This window comes from Coturnix japonica, chromosome 3, assembly GCF_001577835.2.
Source record: "Coturnix japonica isolate 7356 chromosome 3, Coturnix japonica 2.1, whole genome shotgun sequence".
In the NCBI taxonomy this organism is placed as follows: Eukaryota; Metazoa; Chordata; class Aves; order Galliformes; family Phasianidae; genus Coturnix; species Coturnix japonica.
In genome coordinates, this window is record NC_029518.1 from 34,113,933 (window position 1) to 34,133,540 (window position 19,608).

At 37.3% G+C, this 19,608-nt stretch overlaps 1 protein-coding gene across 1 annotated transcript in view; it reads left to right on the forward strand.

Moving 5' to 3' along the window:
- Positions 1-19,608, forward strand: part of LYST (lysosomal trafficking regulator) — a 73,906-nt gene that overhangs the window by 20,985 nt on the left and 33,313 nt on the right. The window contains 13 exon segments of the mRNA XM_015857824.2: positions 215-2,297; positions 3,620-4,640; positions 6,137-6,298; positions 6,924-7,077; positions 8,215-8,441; positions 9,760-9,826; positions 10,650-10,759; positions 11,703-12,117; positions 13,266-13,410; positions 14,189-14,362; positions 16,044-16,204; positions 17,500-17,690; positions 19,133-19,378. Of these exon segments, the coding sequence (XP_015713310.2) occupies positions 215-2,297; positions 3,620-4,640; positions 6,137-6,298; positions 6,924-7,077; positions 8,215-8,441; positions 9,760-9,826; positions 10,650-10,759; positions 11,703-12,117; positions 13,266-13,410; positions 14,189-14,362; positions 16,044-16,204; positions 17,500-17,690; positions 19,133-19,378 (5,156 nt within the window).

Genomic DNA, 19,608 nt, shown 5'->3' on the forward strand with positions numbered 1-19,608 from the left:
CTGTCTAGGATTTAAAATAAAGCCGCTTTGGTTCCTGAACATTGTTACCGACTTTTTGTATTATAAAAGTCAAACATGCAAAAAACACGGCATGCTATGATACTGCTCACACTTATGAAGCTAAAAGTATTCAAGTATTTTTCCTATTTTTGTTTATTTAACATATTGTTTCTGAGTGTTCTTTTAATGTTCCTTTGTCTTTCTTTTGTAACAGGTTTCAATATACCATTTACAGTAGATGTTTGCCTGACCAAAGAGAGCAATTCAAGTGTGAAATCCACTCAGGAAAAAATAGGATCAGATCGAAGCCCTCGTTCATCTCTTCAGGCTTCTGCGCAGCTAAATCCTCGATCTCGAAAAAGTGGGCGTACGCGCAAAACCACCCATCGTTACTCTGTGCGAGATGCAAGAAGATCTCAGCTGTCCACTTCAGATTCAGAAGGAAATTCTGATGACAAGAATACTGTAACAATGAAACACAGACGTTCCCAGTTCCTGCAGCCTTTTTTAACATATCCAGTTAGGGACAGCTACCTTGTAGGTAGAAGTGATTTCTTACCTACTGAAGTGGTACCAAATCCTAATCCTGATGTCCCTAGTCTAGAAAATTCCAGCCAAATTGTTCCAGCGCATGAGCTAAATCCAGAGATTTTGAATGAGCCAGTTGCAGGAATTGCTGAGAGCAACCTGGATAACTCTCCTTTTGACTTATGCCATGTGTTACTGTCGCTACTAGAGAAGGTTTGCAGGTTTGATGTTACTTTGAATCACAGCTCTGCTCTTTCAGCTACTGTGGTGCCCACGTTAACTGAGTTCTTATCAGGATTTGGAGACTGTTGTAATCTAAGTAGTAACACAGAAAATGAAGTGGTTTCTGCAGGGTGGACAGAAGAACCTGTAGCTCTGGTCCAAAGGATGCTGTTTCGAACAGTGTTGCATCTAATGTCTTTAGATATAATCAGTACGGAAACAATGCCCGACAACTTGAGAAGAAATGTAACAGACTTGCTTAAAGCAGCATTAAAAATCAGAATTTGCTTGGAAAAGCAGCCTGATCCTTTTGCTCCAGAGTATAAGAAAACGCTACAGCAGCTTGTTCAGGATGACTTTGTATTATCTAGATACCGTCACAGAGCCTTGCTTCTGCCTGAAGTTGTAGAAGGAGTCTTGCAGATCTTGATCCGCTGCCTGCAGAGTGCAGCTTCTAATCCATTCTACTTTAGCCAAGCTATGGATCTTGTTCATGAGTTCATACAGCATCAAGGTTTTAAGCTGTTTGAGGTGACAGTACTTCAAATGGAATGGCTGTGTATGAAGAATGGTGGAGTAACTGGGGAAGCTCCGGAGCATCTGAAATCCCTTATAAACAGCATCATGAAAATAATCAGCACTGTCAAAAAAGTGAAATCAGAGCAACTCCATCAGTCAGTGTGTACAAGAAAGCGGCATAGACGATGTGAGTACTCTTACTTCATGCATCACCACAGAGATCTCTCTGGGCTCTCTGTATCTGCTTTTAAAAACCAAGCTTCCAGAAATCCCTTTGAGTCAATTGATGGAGAAGTTAATTATCCTGACAGATGCTGTTGCATTGCTGTTTGTGCACACCAGTGTTTGCACTTGTTGCAGCAAGTTTCTCTGAGCAGTACTTGTGTTCAGATTCTCTCAGGTATACATAATGTAGGAATATGCTGTTGTATGGACCCAAAATCTGTGATTGTCCCATTGCTTCGTGCTTCCAAGTTACCAATATTAAAAAACTTCCAACAGCACATACTGAACATCCTTAACAAGTTTATACTGGATCAGCTGGGTGGAGCAGAAGCTTCTCCAAGAATTATACAGGCATCATGCAATATATGTACTGTTGACTCTGATCAGCTTTTGCAGTTGGAAGATGCTTTGCAGGGCAACTCTAATGATGCTGGTCTTGCATCTAGTTCCTCCTGCAGAGTTCAGGGAATACTGCCTAGCAGTGGATCTGAAGATGTGTTGTTGAGATGGGATGCGTTGGAGGCTTATCAGGACGTTGTTTTTGAAGAAGACAAACTACGCGGCATGCAGGTTGCAAGCCATATTTGCCACTTAATTCAAAAGGGAAATGCAGTGGTCCAGTGGAAACTATATAATTGTATTTATAATCCAGTGCTTCAGAAAGGGGTTGAGCTAGCTTGCCATGCTCAACAACTGGGACTAACTACAGCTGATAAACACACAAGCAGTTACCATAGCCAGTGTTTGCCTTACGAAGTACTTCAGATTTACTTGCAGACACTTCCTGCGTTGCTTAAATCCAGGTTGGTAGATTTCTGCTTATTAATGTAAAACACTAATTATTTAGTACAGTGTGTTCTTATCTATTTGTCCCTGATTAGAACATAAACCTTGTTTGGACTATATTTTTGTGCTTGGATATCGCAAAGAGGATGTCAAGATAAATAAATAACGGAAGACTTTCTGTTAGATTCATAAGCTGCAGAAAGTTATGGGGCCTTGTTCAAGTCAAAACAAAGCATTTAAGGGCAAAATCTTTGTCTAATATGGTATATTCTTTGCCTCTTAATTCTTCATGCTGAAGTGAGTCAGTGTCATACAGATTCTCGTTTCACTTCTCGATGAGAATTTCTCCTAGATTTTCTGATCTGATTCCCTCTTCCTAGTACCTACAGTTTGTGAATCATTTAATTTAATTTTTTTTTTTTTTAAAGAGAAAACAATCATCTGAGATATGACGTAGAAAGTTTTTTTGTTTTACACTCATAGCTTCTGAATAAAATTCCATATATTTTATTAAGAACATGAATGCGTCCTTTCTTATATGAGGTATTCTGATCTTTTCTGTTGGAGTCCTGATGAAGTGAATTTAGTAGGTGTGGGATATAAGTTGAAAAGTAGGGAAGGTGAACATCTGTAAGCAAACAGTACATTAAAAAACCCCAAATTCTATATGAACTCAATGTAGTAAATAGGCAGGAGAAAGAATGGAGAGAATATCCTTGGAAGTATGCCAATATTTTAAAAAGAAAACACCTTTGGCAATAACAGTAGCACAAAGTTGTGCTTGAAATGTGTTTCAGAGGCTGTTCAGCAATCTTTTCTTAAAACTGTTAAGGCTTACACTTGCTATGTTGTTTTAAGACTTCAGGTTTATTTGAGAAGCAGTCTATTTCCTAGTGAAGTCATAGACTTGGAGTCTGGCTAGCTCCAACTGTTAATAAAAAGTTGCCTGGAAGTACAGTTGCAAAGCAGATGTTATAGAGCCAAACACTTTAATGCTTTGAGAATCATGTACATTGTTGTGACCTGTATTAGTGATTAACCAATGTCAACCCTACATAAGGTTGCATGTTCCTCATCATAGCTTAACTAAAAGTTAAAGTTTCCTCTACTAGGTGGATGATACCTAGAGATTATAAGAGCATTGCAGATGAGCCCACCTTGCATACCTGAATTGCAACACTCACGGCACTTACTGTAAATGTGATTTGGCCTTGATGTCACTTGTGTGTGTAGAGCAGGGTTATTTTAAATGTCACATCCTATGAGTGTCTCATGAAATCTTATGAGATAATGAATTTATTGTTGATTTGTAAGGAAACTGTTATGCTTTCTTTTACAGGGTGATTAGAGACTTATTTCTGAGTTGTAATGGAGTGAATCAAATGACTGAGTTAAACTACCTAGATACTTTAAGAAGCTATTCTTTGAAAGTGTTAGAGACTTTGATACTCTGCCTTGGTGAACTGCAGAAAGACCAAGCAGTGCCAGAGCTAGAAGACCTCAACGATGAGCACAAGGAGTCTGCATCTGATTTGCCCGCTTCTCTTTGTAGCCAGCACACTGCTTCAGAAATTCCTCAAAGCCTGAGCAAGTTTTATGCAGGCCTTAAAGAGGCTTACCCAAAAAAGAAAAAGTTTGAGAGTCAAGACATTCATGTTAACACAATAAACCTATTTCTCTGTGTTGCATTTTTATGTGTAAGTAAAGAAGCAGATGGTGATCTGGATTCGGCTAATGACTCTGAAGATACATCAGGATACGATAGTACAACTAGTGAGCCCTAGGACGTAAATTACCAATGTCTGTCACTGGAAAGCCTTACTTTGCCCTCTCTGGAACATATTCACAGAGCTGCTGATATTTGGTCCATGTGTCGTTGCATCTATTTGTATAGTTCAGTTTTTCAGAGACAGTTCCATAGGCTTGGAGGTTTTGAAGCGTGCCATAGACTACTAATCCTCATAATTCAGAAGCTTGTGGAAAATAAGGAGAAAGAACAAGAAAAAAGGGAGAGAACATCAAGTGAAAGCAAAAGTCTGCATGGGAGTGCTGGTGCTGAACATCTCAGCAAAGATGACTCAGTTCATTTCCCTAAAAGCAGGGAAGTGACACAATCAGAGCTCAGTAGTTCTGATAGTCTCGCTGTTGCGGAACAGCTGGTGTCTGAATGCGTCTCCCATGACAGCTCTGTAAGTAGGGAACATGCTGCAGTTGCTAATCTGGAAGAGATAAAGCCTTCTGAAAGAGAAAAAACTGAATGGGCGCTTCAGGGCATCAGACTTCTAGAAGCTTTGCTGACAATATGTCTACACAGTGCAAGCACCACACAGCAGAAGATGGAATAGAAGATGTTTCATCAGGTAATGTGCAACTTACCTTAGTTTACCTTATTTGTTATGTATGTACTGTTATTTTAACTGTAATCCATCTGAAGGGTAGTTGGGTTTTTTTTTTTTGGAGTTTAAAGAAAGTTTGCTCTTGTTATGGTGTGTATTTAACTGCATGCCTTAAGCATGCCAGAAAGCAACATATCTAGTTGGTGGTGGTAGTGGTCAGCAGGCATGAAGGAGTAGGCAGATGGACAGACTCCAGTTACTTTTTCTGAGGAGACAGTTTTCCATGCGTCACCTCGTTGCCTTTTTCTTTATGCAGTAAAATACTGGTTAGGATCTTGTAATTTCTTCCATCCTTTTTGGACTGGATCCCTGTTTGTGCTGATTCTCTGCTTCTCAGTGGAGGAGCCTTGTGGAATGGCAGAGTGATCCAGCTTGAATGAGGAGTTTACCCTGTTGGGTTTTTTTAATTGTAATTTTAATTTATTTTTTCACCTCTCTGTTACCATTTGAGCCAGCGTGGTTGGTATGGGTGAGGACAAAAACATCATATGCTCTCTTCTTTTTTAATGTGTCTTGGGTTAATGTATCTTCTGTCCAAGAACAGTGTTAGGGCTGTGATCCTAACAAAGATTTTTTTGTTTGTTTTTGGCCTAAAATAGTCCTAACTTGTGGAAGGGCACGTCTTCCTCTGCCCACAAATGCAGTGGTAGATGCTGACTACTATTTATTTCAGGCTGGCCATGACCACCTTTTTTTTTCTAGTTGGGTATTTGCCCCTTTTTTCCTGTGTAGTTTTTTTGTCCAGTTATGTGCTCTCTCTCAGCTGGAGAATGTGAGACAGAGCTGGAGTCCAAGAAGAGTCCTGTAGGCAAGACGCAAGTTGTACACAGTGACTTGCATATTAAGCAAATAGTGTGAAAACGGTGAGTAGAGGATGGTGCTTGAGGAAAGAGGAGCATTAAACAGGGATATTTAAGGAGCACCTGAAAAAAGACTATTATCTAACCTTTAGAAGTGAACTAATTCAGCATTACATCAAAAGTTATTGATTCATGGAAGACTCCTTTGCTGTGCTTTATTATTTTAATTGCCATCTTGAGGGTTTTTTTTAGCACCTTACCTGTCTCCTTCTGCTGTCATAGTATGTGCGAGAGCTGCAATTTAGAGCCACTTGCTATTTTTGCCAAGTTGGTCTTATCACCCTCTATCCTGCTAACCTCTTGAGTAATTTGGTGTGTTCTGAATGCACTCTGTACTTCAGACTGTTTCAGAAGCATGCTTTTTTGGAAACAGTGCCTTCACACGTAATTTTCTGGAAACAGTGCAGATTGTCTAACCTACAAAGTGTTTGTTGTGGAAAACTCTTGAGTCTTTGTTATTGTAGGAGACTCAGTGAAGTCTCCCAGTTCTAGCTGGGAAGTCTGATAAGTGTGGGTGGAAGGGGGAGTTGTTAAATTGAAGTACTGGTCTATTTCAGCCAAAACAATAATGAATCAAAACGTTTCTCTTACAAACTCTAGAATATCTGTGTGGATGATATCTTACTACAAATAAGAGAACAACTTGCTCAGTCAAAACTGCTGGAAACTGACTTGGCAAAGCCTCTGTTTGATTCACTGCTTCGTGTTGCATTGGGCACTTTTTCTACTGACCTGGATCATTCTGAAGAGAAAGTAGAAAAGGTATGAAGCACTGACAAAACAAATCTAATTCTGCGAGGTTTGCTAGACCAAGGTTATGTTGTTCAGATCTGTATTTTTAAATAAATGAGTTTTTAATCTGTTGGATTCTTATAACTGTTGAAAATGAATTCTGATTATGATATGCAAATATCAAGGCAATTGATGTGCATGTTCATACACTCCCCACTTTTGCTGCTCTGAAGTGAGTCATGCTAAAAAAGAGCAAGCTGAATTATGCTTTATGGAAATACCTGAAGTGGGAAGTTCTCGCTGTTCTGTTTTACAGTAGGGAATGGAAAAGGGAATGGAAAAACTCAAAGTGGATTTTCACAGACCTTAGAGACTACAGATGTGTCTTGACCTAAGAGTGGATGTCAAAATGATTATGATGGTAATTTTTGGAGATCGTTTTTCTTAATGTGTTGATCACCTGTTTCCCAAAACTGTATTTGGATAGTCGGTAACAAAAATCCATCTTTGCAGAGTCAGTTTTCTATGTAGAAGTGCAGCATCCTTAAAAAGAGTCTTGGTTTTCCTGGAAGCATGTGATTGTTTCTTTCCCCAGTGGGCATGAAAAAAGGTTCTGGAGGGTTCAAAACTACTTGTTTTTCCTGAAATTCTGCAGACCCATTACACTGAAAAGGAGTCACTGTCACAGCCTGAAGATATATCGGAAGAAGCTGATGAGTCACAGTGCTGTAGCCTCAAACTTTTTGCTGAAGAAGAAGGATATGAAGCAGATAGTGAAAGTAACCCTGACAGCGAAACAAAGGATGGAGGTAAATGTGAGCTTTCTGAATAGGCAAAGCAGACTTTGACATGGCCAGGCCTGGTTGTCTTTTTGAGATGTATGAAGACAGGATGATGGTCAGAGACTTTTTACAGGTGCAGATAGGTTAGATTTTTCACTGCAAGTGTTACTGGATTCCCCCAGAAGTGAAGCTGACTATTCTTACGCTGAATGTTACAGGAACTGTTCTGTATCGGTTATGCTAGTTCACGTGATTCTTACTCTGAAATTATGTTGGGTTGTCTTCTGATATTTATTATTGTGATCTAGAAGCAGTTTTCTCCAGGGATAATTATCAGTAGGCTGTCTGTAAGTCAATGCTCAAAATTTTACTTAGTACTAAAAAGAAAAGTGGTTGAAGTCTGGTTGTATCTATTGATATTCAACAACTGATGTGTGTTTTACTCTTCTGGTGTCATTTTGAACCATCATTTTTGCCTTTGTGCTGTGAACTTAGATTCTACTACTGCTTTTTATCTGTATGACTAGGCTTCATCAGTAGTGACTTAGAAGTGTATACAAATGCATGTTTTAAGTGCTTATGAATTATAAATTCAACATGAAAATGTTTCCGTGAAGCACTTGCAGGTAGCACTTCTGTCTCTGTCACATCATTTTAGTTTTAAGTGACATGTCCTGAAGAGGTGGGTGTGTAAGAGGTAGAACTTAAATGCTTGGGTTTTGTTTTTAATGAAGACATTTCATGTACTGTTGTGCATTTTCTCATTTAAATGACTAAACTACTGCTTTCCCCTGCCGCTGAACATAAAGATCATGTACATTCACTGTTTTTTGGCAGGGTCAGAGTTCTGTATAGAAACTGAAGTTCTGTTACAAAGATTCATATTTATGAACTCTATTTCTCATTGCTGTATGGCCAGTTCCCAGGAAGTTCAAGAGCATGTAATGGGGGACACTGCATTCTTGCCCTTGTGTTGGCAGGAAAATATGGAAATGCGAAGCAGAATAGAAGGTTTTTACAAACTTCTGAAAACTGTTGATACATGAGTGACTGTTTTTGTATGCTTGAGAAGACTGGAGAAACTTTGACCTTGGATATGCTTCTAAAGTAATGCAAACTGTATTCATCTGAGTACGTTTGAGTAAGACAAATGTTCTCTTTCAGGGGCAGACACGAAGGCAGAACCAGAATGTACTGGTCCTTCAGGTTATCTTAATGATCTAACTGAAAACATCAATCAAGGAGAATTAATATATCCTGAAATCTGCATGTTAGAATTAAACTTGCTCTCAGCTGGTAATGCAAGTTTAGATGTGCTTGCTCATGTATTCCAGAGCTGCCTGAAAATCATCAACCAGAAGGAGAGAAACGCCTCTGTACTTATAGAACAGGTAAGAATGTTGTGGAACAAAGGCAATGCTTGAGCAATTGCTTATTCTCTTCAGTTTTGTATCAATTGTATATAAGAAAAAAAATAAATAGCCTGAACTCAGAACCCTTGTTATGGTGTTTGGTAAGACCTGAAATAATGTAAAGGACTGATATTGCTGGTAAAGCTGTGTTGAATTCAAAAGTTATGAGAAACTTAGCTAATGTATTGAAAGGCAGTTGACCTACAGTTGTTTTATTTCATCAAAACTACTGAACCACAAAAGCTGTCAGTGCAGATTTGGAAATCATCAGGTGGTCTTGGGATGTATATGTATGTACTCATGTTTATATTAATATGCTTTTTTGAAACTTTCGATGCTGTACCTGAAAAATATTTCACGCATTCCTCATAAGTTCATATTTCAAATCAGTTAAGTACACAGGGGTGTCTACTGGTCATTTGGGATTTTTAAGATCTAGCTTGTTTTTGTGGGTTTTTTTTGTTAAGTAACTAAATACAGTGAACTTCTCCAGAAGAAAAAGCATGGTTAAGTAACTTGAGCTTTTAAAGTATTTGTGTGTATAGTCATTTGGTTAAAAGGCATTGTTACTAGTGCTTGACAGCTCAACCCAGAAGAAGAAAAGGCTGAAGTGGGAAAACTATCTTATTTAGTATTCCAGTTCTTTGTGTGAATTACTAGCTTAAAATCTCTTGCACACGTTTATTTTATTTTTGTGAATTTCAGCACCAAAAATGACTTACGATTCAAAATATTTTTATTTTCAGTGTGTTTTAGAGAAGGCTTATTAATCTACTGAACTAATGAGCTGAGAAACTTTGAATGTATTCGATTTTTGAGTTATGTATATCTAAGATACTTCTGAAGGATGTTGCTCTTATGGAAGCTTCTTGGACATTTTAGTTAATTCTAAAAACTTGCCCCCCAAATCAGGGAAGTGTTTACACTCTTTCAATATTCCATCATTAATATGCTAATGTAGTGTGTTTTGTCATAGCCTGTGAATTACATAGTTCTTTTCTGGGAGAGAAGACAAGGCAGCAGTTGTATGTTGCTGAATGCATAGTAGCAAGAGATTCTTTCTTTAATCATCTGGATTTCAAAGCCTTTCTCATGATGCAGTTGAAATGTACAGAACATGAAGGCATGCTCATTAGCAAACACATCAAATTATGGAAGTTTTTTTTATTACTGGAATTATTTATTACTTAAAACAACAGTAAATGTGAATTGTTTGAAATAAATTGCTTGTTAGTTCTTTGGGCTGGTGTATCCTTCTGATTGTTTCCCTGTATTATTATTTTTTTTTTTTTAACAGGGAGCTGTTAAGCATATTTTGGGAGGATTTATGAATATACTGACTCAAACAGAGTCTAGTTTTCATGGTGAGTTCGAAGTTAAATTCAAAGGACATTTTTTTTTATTACTTAATGTATACATCCTCAGTTTTTTAGCCTGTAGTGCAAATACAAAATTTACCAAATGAGTTAGTTGGCAAACATGAATCAATGCACCTGTGTCTCTAACTTCTGCCAGATCTCTAACATGTAAATAGCTCTGTATTCAAAGGGTTATTTCTGAGTCAGTTGGGATTACATTGTTTAAACATGTGCTGGTAGATCTGGAAACAGTAATTGAAACCAGAAACTTCAGATGACAATGTTAATAAACATTACTCAGGAAAAATAGCAGTTATGGTGCATTTAATTTTAATTAGTGTAATAACATAGGCTGTTTCATATTATTTGTAACAGCAGACTGAGTGATGTATTGATTGGGTTTCGTTTCTACTCAGAAAATAACTAGCTAATCCAAAAGTGTGGGAGCAAATTATATACTTGCCTTAAGGTAGCCCATACATTGTAAACCATCCCAGGACTTAAAAACGGGGCTCTGTTGGGAGAATATTTGCAACCTAGGTGCTGTGTTCCCAAACCTGCAGACTCTGTTTTACAAACCTGGAAGCCAAACTTGCTGTAGCAGTCTTGATTTGTTCAATTGAATTGTGGATGGTAATACTATCAAGTAGATGGATCTCATAATTCATTCTGTAATCATTACAACTTCCTGAATTTTAAGCGTTAGCACATAACTCTAATTCTTCTTCTAATTAATTAACATTAATTCTTCTTCCTAGCATTATCAAATACAATTTTTTAAAAAGATTTTCACGCATTCTCCTGAAGAATATTATCTCTTATATTTTAGTATGTCAGATGGTGCTGGTAGACCTGCTTGTTTCCTTGATGAGCTCACAGACATGTTCAGAAGAACTAACTCTTCTTCTACGGATATTTTTGGAGAAGACACCTTGTACGGTATGTCTTCAGTAATAAATAATAAAATTCAGAGGCAAGAGGAGAATCTCATTGCCCTCAATTTTGGGGGGGAGATAACAGCTACTCTGTAACTGACCAAATTCAGTTGTTGAAACAACTGCCTTTCATGTTTTGAAAGTGGGATAGAAGAAAAGGATCCATGTTCTTGAATATTCTGGGAACTGTTTTTGTCAGCACAAGAAAGCAAGATTTGTCTTGAGTAGACTGACATAATGGTTATAGATGGCAATATTGTATACTGTTAAATTTAAAGTAATATCCTTAGTTGTAAAGCATTTCCTTTTCAGTAATGAGTGCTGTTTCATCTGCAGGAATTACTTTCAAAACTGTCACAAGTTGGCTTGTCTAACACTGGAATCTACAACTTGTGTGGGAAATACTGCTAAAGCATGTAGCAGTTTGTGTGGGAGGCTGTAGGGAAAAACAAGGTGAAAGAAATTAAAAGTTACTGCAAAACATGTAATAATACCAAATTATGGTATGTAAGTCAATCTTTCAAAGGTTGCTTGCAGTAACTGTCTATGTAACTGGATACATTTTTGCCTTGTTGATGGCCTTTAGTCTGCCTCAAACTGAAGTAAGAGATGCAGCCTTTAGTTGAGGTGTAAATGAATCTGCTAGCACGTAACAAATCTGAGGTGAGACTGCCCAGTAACCATCTACCGTGATCTGGCTAATTCCTAAATGGGGTAACTTAAAGATCTCTCTTCTGTCCTTAAGTTTCTGAAACTGTTGGGCTGTAGTCTGTTGAAGTAGTAACTTAAGGCTGTTGTAAAGGTTGCAGTTTAGATGCGGAAGCCCACCTGTGTTGTGAAAACAAGAACCTGAGTCACAATAAAGAGAGGGGTTCTGTTGAGTTAGGCAATTATGTCCAACTATGCAGTATTAAACTGATTGATTCTTGCTTGTTTATTTCTGCTAGGAGATACTGCTTAAGGGTGTATTGAAGATTATAGAAACTAATGTGGACATGAACCCATTGCAGTACCTTGCCTTCCCTTTGCTACATGGTACAAATTTGAGTAGTTCTTCACAAAAATCCACGGGGACTTCCAACAGCAAAACTGCTGGACTATTAAAAAAAGCAAAATTTTCACAGAGTAAGAAAGAGGCAGATGGTGAAAACTTGAGTCATCAGCTGCTTTCTTCTTGGCATGTGGCCCCAGTTCACTTGCCTTTAGTTGGACAGAACTGTTGGCCGCACATGTCTGATGGTTTCAGTGTTTCCTTATGGTTTCATCTGGAGCATGTTCATGAAATGGAAAACTCAATAGAGAAGGGGAAGAAAGTCAAGCGAAGACTTTCCTCTGTAAGAGAGAACAGCTTTGACAGCACAGGTGAGAACATAGATTTATTCCTATTTTAGGTAGCACTGAGGGATTCTGGTTACAAGTATTACTAATTGATGTGTCTTATACAAAAAGATTACGCTTTTTTCTTTTAATAAATGTTGAACAGGAACGATAATCTGATTGTTCTTTAAGTACTGTGAGTTTTATACTTAAAGATAAAAATGTTTCCAGTTTGCTCATAAACCACGTTCATGCCTGGTTCCTTTAGGAATTGAGTGTTCTCATTGAATTTTTAACTCCAGTAAAATGTCTTTGTGCTGCTTCATGTTATGCTGAAGAGAATATTCAGTGCTGCAGCTGAAAGGTCATAGGAAAGGACTACTTACTGTCAGACTTAAGCAGTCTCTTATGTATTGATGAAGCAAGTGGCTTTTATGTTTGTTCTTTTTAATGTAGAGCTACTAAAATTTCTTGATTTAAGATTTAATTATTGGAATTCTTGGCTAAGAAGTTGCTTCTAATTCATCGTGAGCCTGAGGCTAACATGATATAAATCCTTTAACTTTACTCTTGTGTGCCATCTCACAAATACCAATATCTGTAACAACATTTACCCGTTTACACTTCTGTGGAGTGTTGCCAGGTCCCAAAGTGCTTGAAGCAGAATCTCTTGGATTGTAATTTATAAAATCAAACATTTTTTGAGGTACTCAAAGTACCTCCCAGTTCCAGCACTTGGAATTACCTCTATTTTACAGCTTAAAAAAAAGAAAAAGTGAGGAGGGACTGAATCTTAAAAATTTTTGGACTGTTTTTACTAGGAGGCATATGCTTCTGCTTCATAATGTAAAGCAAAAAACATTGGATGTAAAATCTTTTTTAAAGGGCTGAGGGGTCGCATGATTTATATACATAAATTAATTAAAAATCTAGACTTTGGGTGTACAATGCGACTTTCAGTTCTACACAGGAATATAATGTGACATATTAACATTATCAATGAGTGAGATGAAATATTCATGCTTAGTCTATGTGCTTAATTACAAACAAGATCAAAGTGCTTAATTAATGTCTGTTTCAATACAAAAGAGACCTAGGTTGCTGAAGAAGATCATACATTCTAGCTCATTTAATTAAAAGAAAAAACAGTATTATTGTTGTAATTGTTTTTATAAACATGCTTGTATTTCTAGAAGAAACCAAGTCTGTAGGAATGGAATACCTAAGCCTGGGAGATAAACTTGTTGAAGATGGCTGTATTCATATAATTTCATTGGGTTCCAAAGCACTGATGATACAAATCTGGGCAGATGTGAACACTGGAGCTTTCATATTTCGGTATGGTGCATTAGTCTAAAGGCTGTTGTGTAAGGATATGGATTGTCTTAACCTAACATCTACTAACAGCTTGCAGAGACTGCTGCTGTAGAACACAAAAAACTAGTGTTTGTAGTAGAGACATTTAGCATGCTGCCAGCATCAAGTGAAGTTTATTGTATGCAAATCTACAGGACTATTACATCTTGGATCTCGTATGTTTCATATACACAAACATAAATAATTGGCCAAAGTAAAATACAAGATTGGTCATAAACACTGTGCAATTTAGATGCTAATGAAGTGACACAATAAACATGTGGAAGGCAGAAAGCTTTTGTAGTTATGTTTTTGTACCTCAGATGTGAAAATTCTTAATACTTATCATGGAAATATTTGTCTTAATCTTCTGTACATATTTTAGCTTTTTTGTTTTCCTTAAGAAATGGATCCTTAAAATAAATCTAATGTTTGAATTTTGGAGCACTTTATTTAGTGAAGAAGTTCAGTTTTTTTTTAAAAAAACAAACAACAAAACAACAAATGGATACTTTGACCCCTGTGAAATACAGACACCATCTTAAATATTGATTACGTACATGAAGATTCCTGCAAGTTAAATAACTCAGTTGAAAATGTGTGTTTGCCTAGCTTATGTTGAGCATTCTAAACAGATTACTGATTTATTTTTTAAAGGAAAATGTCACCTCAAAGTAACTGATAAAATTAAGATATGGGGCTGAGAAGCAAGTTTAAAAAAAAACAAAAACAAACAACCCACACTTTTCTGTTTTCGTAGAATGTGCATGGATCCAAACGATGAGATGAAAGCTGGCCTGCTGGCACAGGCTGAATCTCCAGAGAATGTTTTCCTTGTGGGGAGGTGGCAACATTTGGCAATACAGTATAAGCAGAAGCAAGAAAGCAAGAAAAATATCCGTGGAGAGTTGTCCCTGTGGGTTTCTGGTCAGAGGTAAACTGTACATTAGTTAAACTTGTTAAAAAGATGTTCTCTGCCAAGAAAGTATCTTTACTACTTTAGTACAGGTTGAAGTTCTGTTTGTGAAGTCAGTTATGGGGGATAGGAGAGGGAAGCCTTGCCCTGGAATTGCCTCAGCTCCAGAGTTGTCTTGATTACTTTGAGAATCTTTAGTCCAAACCATAAGCTGATATGACATCACTGTTCTTCATCAGTCATGGATAAATGAAAAAGGTAAACAAGACAAGGCTGTGAGGGTAAGGTACAGAACCAAGTGTGACAAGAAGTTAGCAGTAGGCTTAGTCTTGCTGGTTAAGTTAAGAATCTGAGTTAGGGAGGTGTAGTTCAAATGCTAGAAATATGATTGGAAGGAGAAATAAAGAGGTGTTGAAGAGAAGGTAGTCAGTTGTCTTCTTCAAGAGAAAGAGGGCAGAAGAGCAATATGTACTTCAGGTAAGGTCTGAATTGGCATTGGCAAGTACTACTCCCACAGAAAGCCTGAGGTTCCTAATGGTAGGTTGAGTGGGTCTGGGCCTGTGTGAAATACACCTTGGTTAGAAGAGGAGGAATTGATTAAATTATCAGATACATTTTTCCTGAAGTCCAGACAGTGAAGCCTTCTTTTGTATTCCAGATATGAAATAAGTGGTTAAAAATTCCATTTTAAAGTAATCAGATGCATCACGAGTTCTTTGCTATTTATTTCTTGTAATTCCTCTACAGTTTGATCCATGGATAAGCAATTTCAGGAATGTTGTTCTTAAAGCTCTTGTTAAAGCTACTGCATGTTACTTTTCTACATACGATTAACCATGGATTGAAATTGTGAAGGGTAAAACTTAAGTTTCAAGAACAAACTAAATCAAGTGGAGTTGTTTTTTAAATAAGTTGATCTTAATTTTTCAGTCTTTGTTCCGGTAGACAGTGAAGTCCAAATATGGAGATGCAGGGGGGAAAAAAAATACTACCTTGTTATGCACATATGCAGCAAATGAGGTCACTCTGTATAGAGAGAATTATCTATTTGCTAAGCATTAGATTCTTCCAGGGAAGCTTCTGATGACATTTACAGTTTAATTAGTCTGCCTTTGTAATTGCCTGTAAGGTTCATTGGACATCTTCTCAAAACATCAGGGTTGTTGCTCATGGCTGTACAGCACATCAGTTCTGACAGTTTCTTGGGAAAAGCAAATGCTTGGCATAATTTCCAGCATATGTGAACCCCAATCCTCGTTATATTCTTCAGTGTGGTCAGAGACTTTCATTTTTGGTTGTGTTTTTTCCAAAAGCAATAGAAATTCTTGAAAAGTAGTGGTGTTTGAGAAGAAGTGATCATCACTCCAGGTGCCTTTATAGTGTATATGCAGTTTATTTTTCATTGAAGTCATGTGGAATGAGGAAGGATTTTTCAGTCTAGGAAATTCTGGCTGTATGGCAAACACAGCTGTCACCTTCATTCCTTTTTTCCTCTTGTGCAGTATTTAAATATATGCACCACTCCGAAAATGAGTTTTAAGGTACCTAGAAGTTGAAGATAGCATTCGTTATTTAATGTCAATAACAGTATGGCTTCTCGTCTGCTAAATATTAAAAGTATTTTAAGTCTAAGCTGAATGTTTGAGGTGGCAAATCTGATCACTTACTGTTATTCATACTTCTTTATATGTATTTCTAGGAAATGTGAAATCAACTTGGATTATGCTCTACCACGGAAATCAAGCTTGTCATCTGACAGTAATAAAACATTTTGTATGATTGGCCACTGTACGTCATCTCAGGAAGAATTGCTTCGATTGTCAGGCAGATGGGATCTTGGGAATCTACTTCTCTTCAATGGTACTTCTGTATGCTTTGTTTTTCCTGCATAAGCATTCATTTCTTCTTTCCTTCCCCCATCCTGATCTTTTTTAACTTGATTTTTTTTTTTTTTAATATGCCAACTAAACAATTGTTTACAGTCAAAGCAATACATTCTTTACTGGTGTAACATATCAGAGAGGAAGTAAACATTTCTGTACTGAGTACTTCCTAATGTCGTCTTCTGCCACTGCTGCCTTGCCCTTTCTGTGCTGTAGCTGGCAATTCCAGCTACTTCAGCCATTTGTTTATATTTCTTTAAATAAAACCTTGGTGTAGGGCATGAAGAGATGCCAGTATTCACTCTATTTTTTCCTAAAGCACTCAGTCTTTGTCTACTAGAAAATGGGGTTCATTTACTTGCTTCTTAACTACTGATTTCAAATTACACAAAGAATATTAAAAAGTGACCAAAATTTCAGAATCTTTTGTCCAGGACTTCCAAATGTTTGTTTAGCCCCAAAGGCCGAGACTCTGCTGGTCATAATTCTGGTGTTTTCTCATGTGCAATGGCATAGGCTGCTGGGGTGTGTGGATGTGCTGTGTGTATGGACACTTTGTATTTGTGTAGGCAGTAGGTGAGATGCTTGTTCTAACTATCATGGCAAATCTACATGGCCTGATTTTACTACAGCCACTACAGTTAACATTTCCTGAGAAATACTGTAATCCAGCTGTCTTGTACTCAGGTATCATAGACTTGTGTCATTCTGTGATCTTAAGCAACTGATAGAGATGGTTTGTTTGAAGATGCACTGTCATAAACAGGTTACCTGAGATAAGCTGTCTGGAAAGAGGATGGGCAATTCATTTGATTTCCTTTCACAGTGTTATTTTTTTCTCCTCTAGTTAGTTGCAGTGAGCTGTTTATTGTTGATGGATCCTTCTGAATCACTCTGTAATGTCACGAAGAGTTGAATCGCATGTTTGTACTACTTGTAATCTTGATATGCTTTGAAAGCTGAAGAGGCTCGGAGAGATGATTTTTTCAGTTTAAAAACAACGCAACCAGTGTGATTGAATATTCAGATATGTTATATTCAGCTCATACATATTACTTTCCTGATATGGTTTCAGTTTCCTTTAGCAGTGGCCTGTGATACTCAGCAGAAGTCACTTAACTGTAGTAGTTAGCGCTGGACTTCACTCATTGCTTCAGGTTACAGCAGGTGCTGTAAAAACTAGCTGGTAATTTTCCTTGTGAGGTCTAATAGTCAAGATATAAATTTTGCTTTATTATGTAATTAGAAGTGAATGTCTTCTCTGGATTTTAGGTGCAAAGATTGGACCAGAGGAAGCGTTTTACTTATATGCATGTGGACCGGACTTCACATCTGTAATGCCTTGTAAATATGGCAAAACATTGACTGAATGCTCTAAGTACATAAGTAAAGATATTCTACAATGTGAACAAATTAAAGAGCTCTTCATGGCAAAGAAGGAAGTGGACGTTGGACCTTTGATTGTAAGTTTCTGCTTAAAAGTGGTTTCTGGTCTCTTAGAATTGATGAAACTGGGAAAGCATTTCCTGCTGTCTCTTGAATTGCTTCACTTTATCAAGGTGTACATGATTAGATCCAATTCTCATTAAAATCACTGTAGAGTTCTTCCCATTTATTTCAGTGGGATTTGAAGTAGACACGTGTGGAGTTCGTGTTGGTCTGGGTTGGATTCTGACAACTCTAACGTGTTCCAGCATCTATAATGTTGTGTATTTCTTCTATCTGAGAAGCAGGTGTGCCTCTAGAATTAAGTACCTGCCCTAGAATGAATGGGCAGCTCTCCACTCTGTTGTCATTATGATGACAAAGAGCAGCTTAGCTTAGTTGAACTATATGTATGAAAACTGGGAAGGTGGGAGGACTTAACTGACTTCATCTCAGTTCTTCAGTGTTTCTGAGAGCTGAAAGCTTGGCTGAGCAGTTGTCTTTCAGCTGGCAGATCATAGCTTTTCTCATCTTTCTTGGCTGATAAAGCCATGCTAAATGCAGATTTAAGTATTAGTTATATTAGAAAAAGAATAAATATTTTTTTTTTGTTAGTGGAGCCTTTTTCATTATCATCTTCATGCCAGTAACAACCTGCTGTATGAATTGTTCCCACTAGAGGGAATTCTCTGATCTTGTTATATAGCAGCTCTGTAGCTGTAAGCAAGGGATCTTCCTTTGTGGACCTAATCCTTGGAAACGTCATTACTAACAGGTGAAGTGATTGTTATGACACCAAGTAGCTGGAGTAGAGCTATATATGTTTAGGTGAAGAATTTGTCTCAACTTGTGCATAGCAAGAAAATGTCTTGATTGTAATTACTACTTTAATCTCCGAGATGTGGTCAATTTAATGTTTTCTGTGAGAATTAGTCAGCTGCTTTTTATGATGCTGGTTTTGGTATAAGTGTTTTCATCTATAAAAGAAACTTTTTTAGCCTTGCATATATACCTTCTACTGAGGTCCTTTTTCTTATAGTAAAGCTGACTGAAGACGAGATTTAAAAAGTACAAGGCTTAGAGAGGTTTTCTGCACTTTCTGTTTTGAACTTTCTTGTTCATCCAGTTTTAGAAAGGCGGGGGGAAAATTGCTTAATACATGTGTGTATTTATTTTCTTTTAATCTTAGTAACTGTTTTTGTGGAAAATAGTTGTTATCCTTTAGTGATAAGAGGAGGATCTTTTGGATTTATTTCTTTACAGAAGTTGATTAAATGCAATTGCACAGATTTGCAAAAAAATTAGGAATTCTGTTGCATTTTTGTATGAGTGCATCCATTCGGAGCTTGGAACATGCTAATGGCAAAGCAGGAAAGAAAGTTGCCTTCTACCTGTTAGGCGACTTGTGTGCTTTTTCTTTTGTTTTTTAAATAAAAATGTCTTAAATTTCTGGCTAATAAATTTCTCTTGCTTCCTTCAGGAAAGCCTTGCTGTTGTTTATGCCACGTGCTGCCCCAGTCAGTACACCATATACGAACCTGTTATTAGATTGAAAGGTCAAGTGAAGACTGTACCTTCTCAGAGGCCCTTCAGTTCAAAAGAAGTTCAGAGCAATGTACTGGATTCTCATCACCTGAAAGCACTTCAGCCTGTTGAATATAAAAATCTGCAGGGTATACTACATGAAATTGGAGGAACTGGTGCATTTGTCTTCCTCTTTGCTAGGGTAAGAGAAATGGAAGATGGAGAGTGCACGTGTGTTTGCCTGTACAAAATTGTCCTTTTATCTCAGGCAGCAAATCTTGTGTTCCAACTGCCAATTAAAAGTCTGTATGTGATTCTTTCTTAAAATCTGTGGAAGGAATCTGTGGCAGAAGAGTGTACTGTAAGGGAACTTAGCAGTTATTATTGAACTGCATAATGTTTTTTTATAATACAGCCATCATGTAAGAGGTA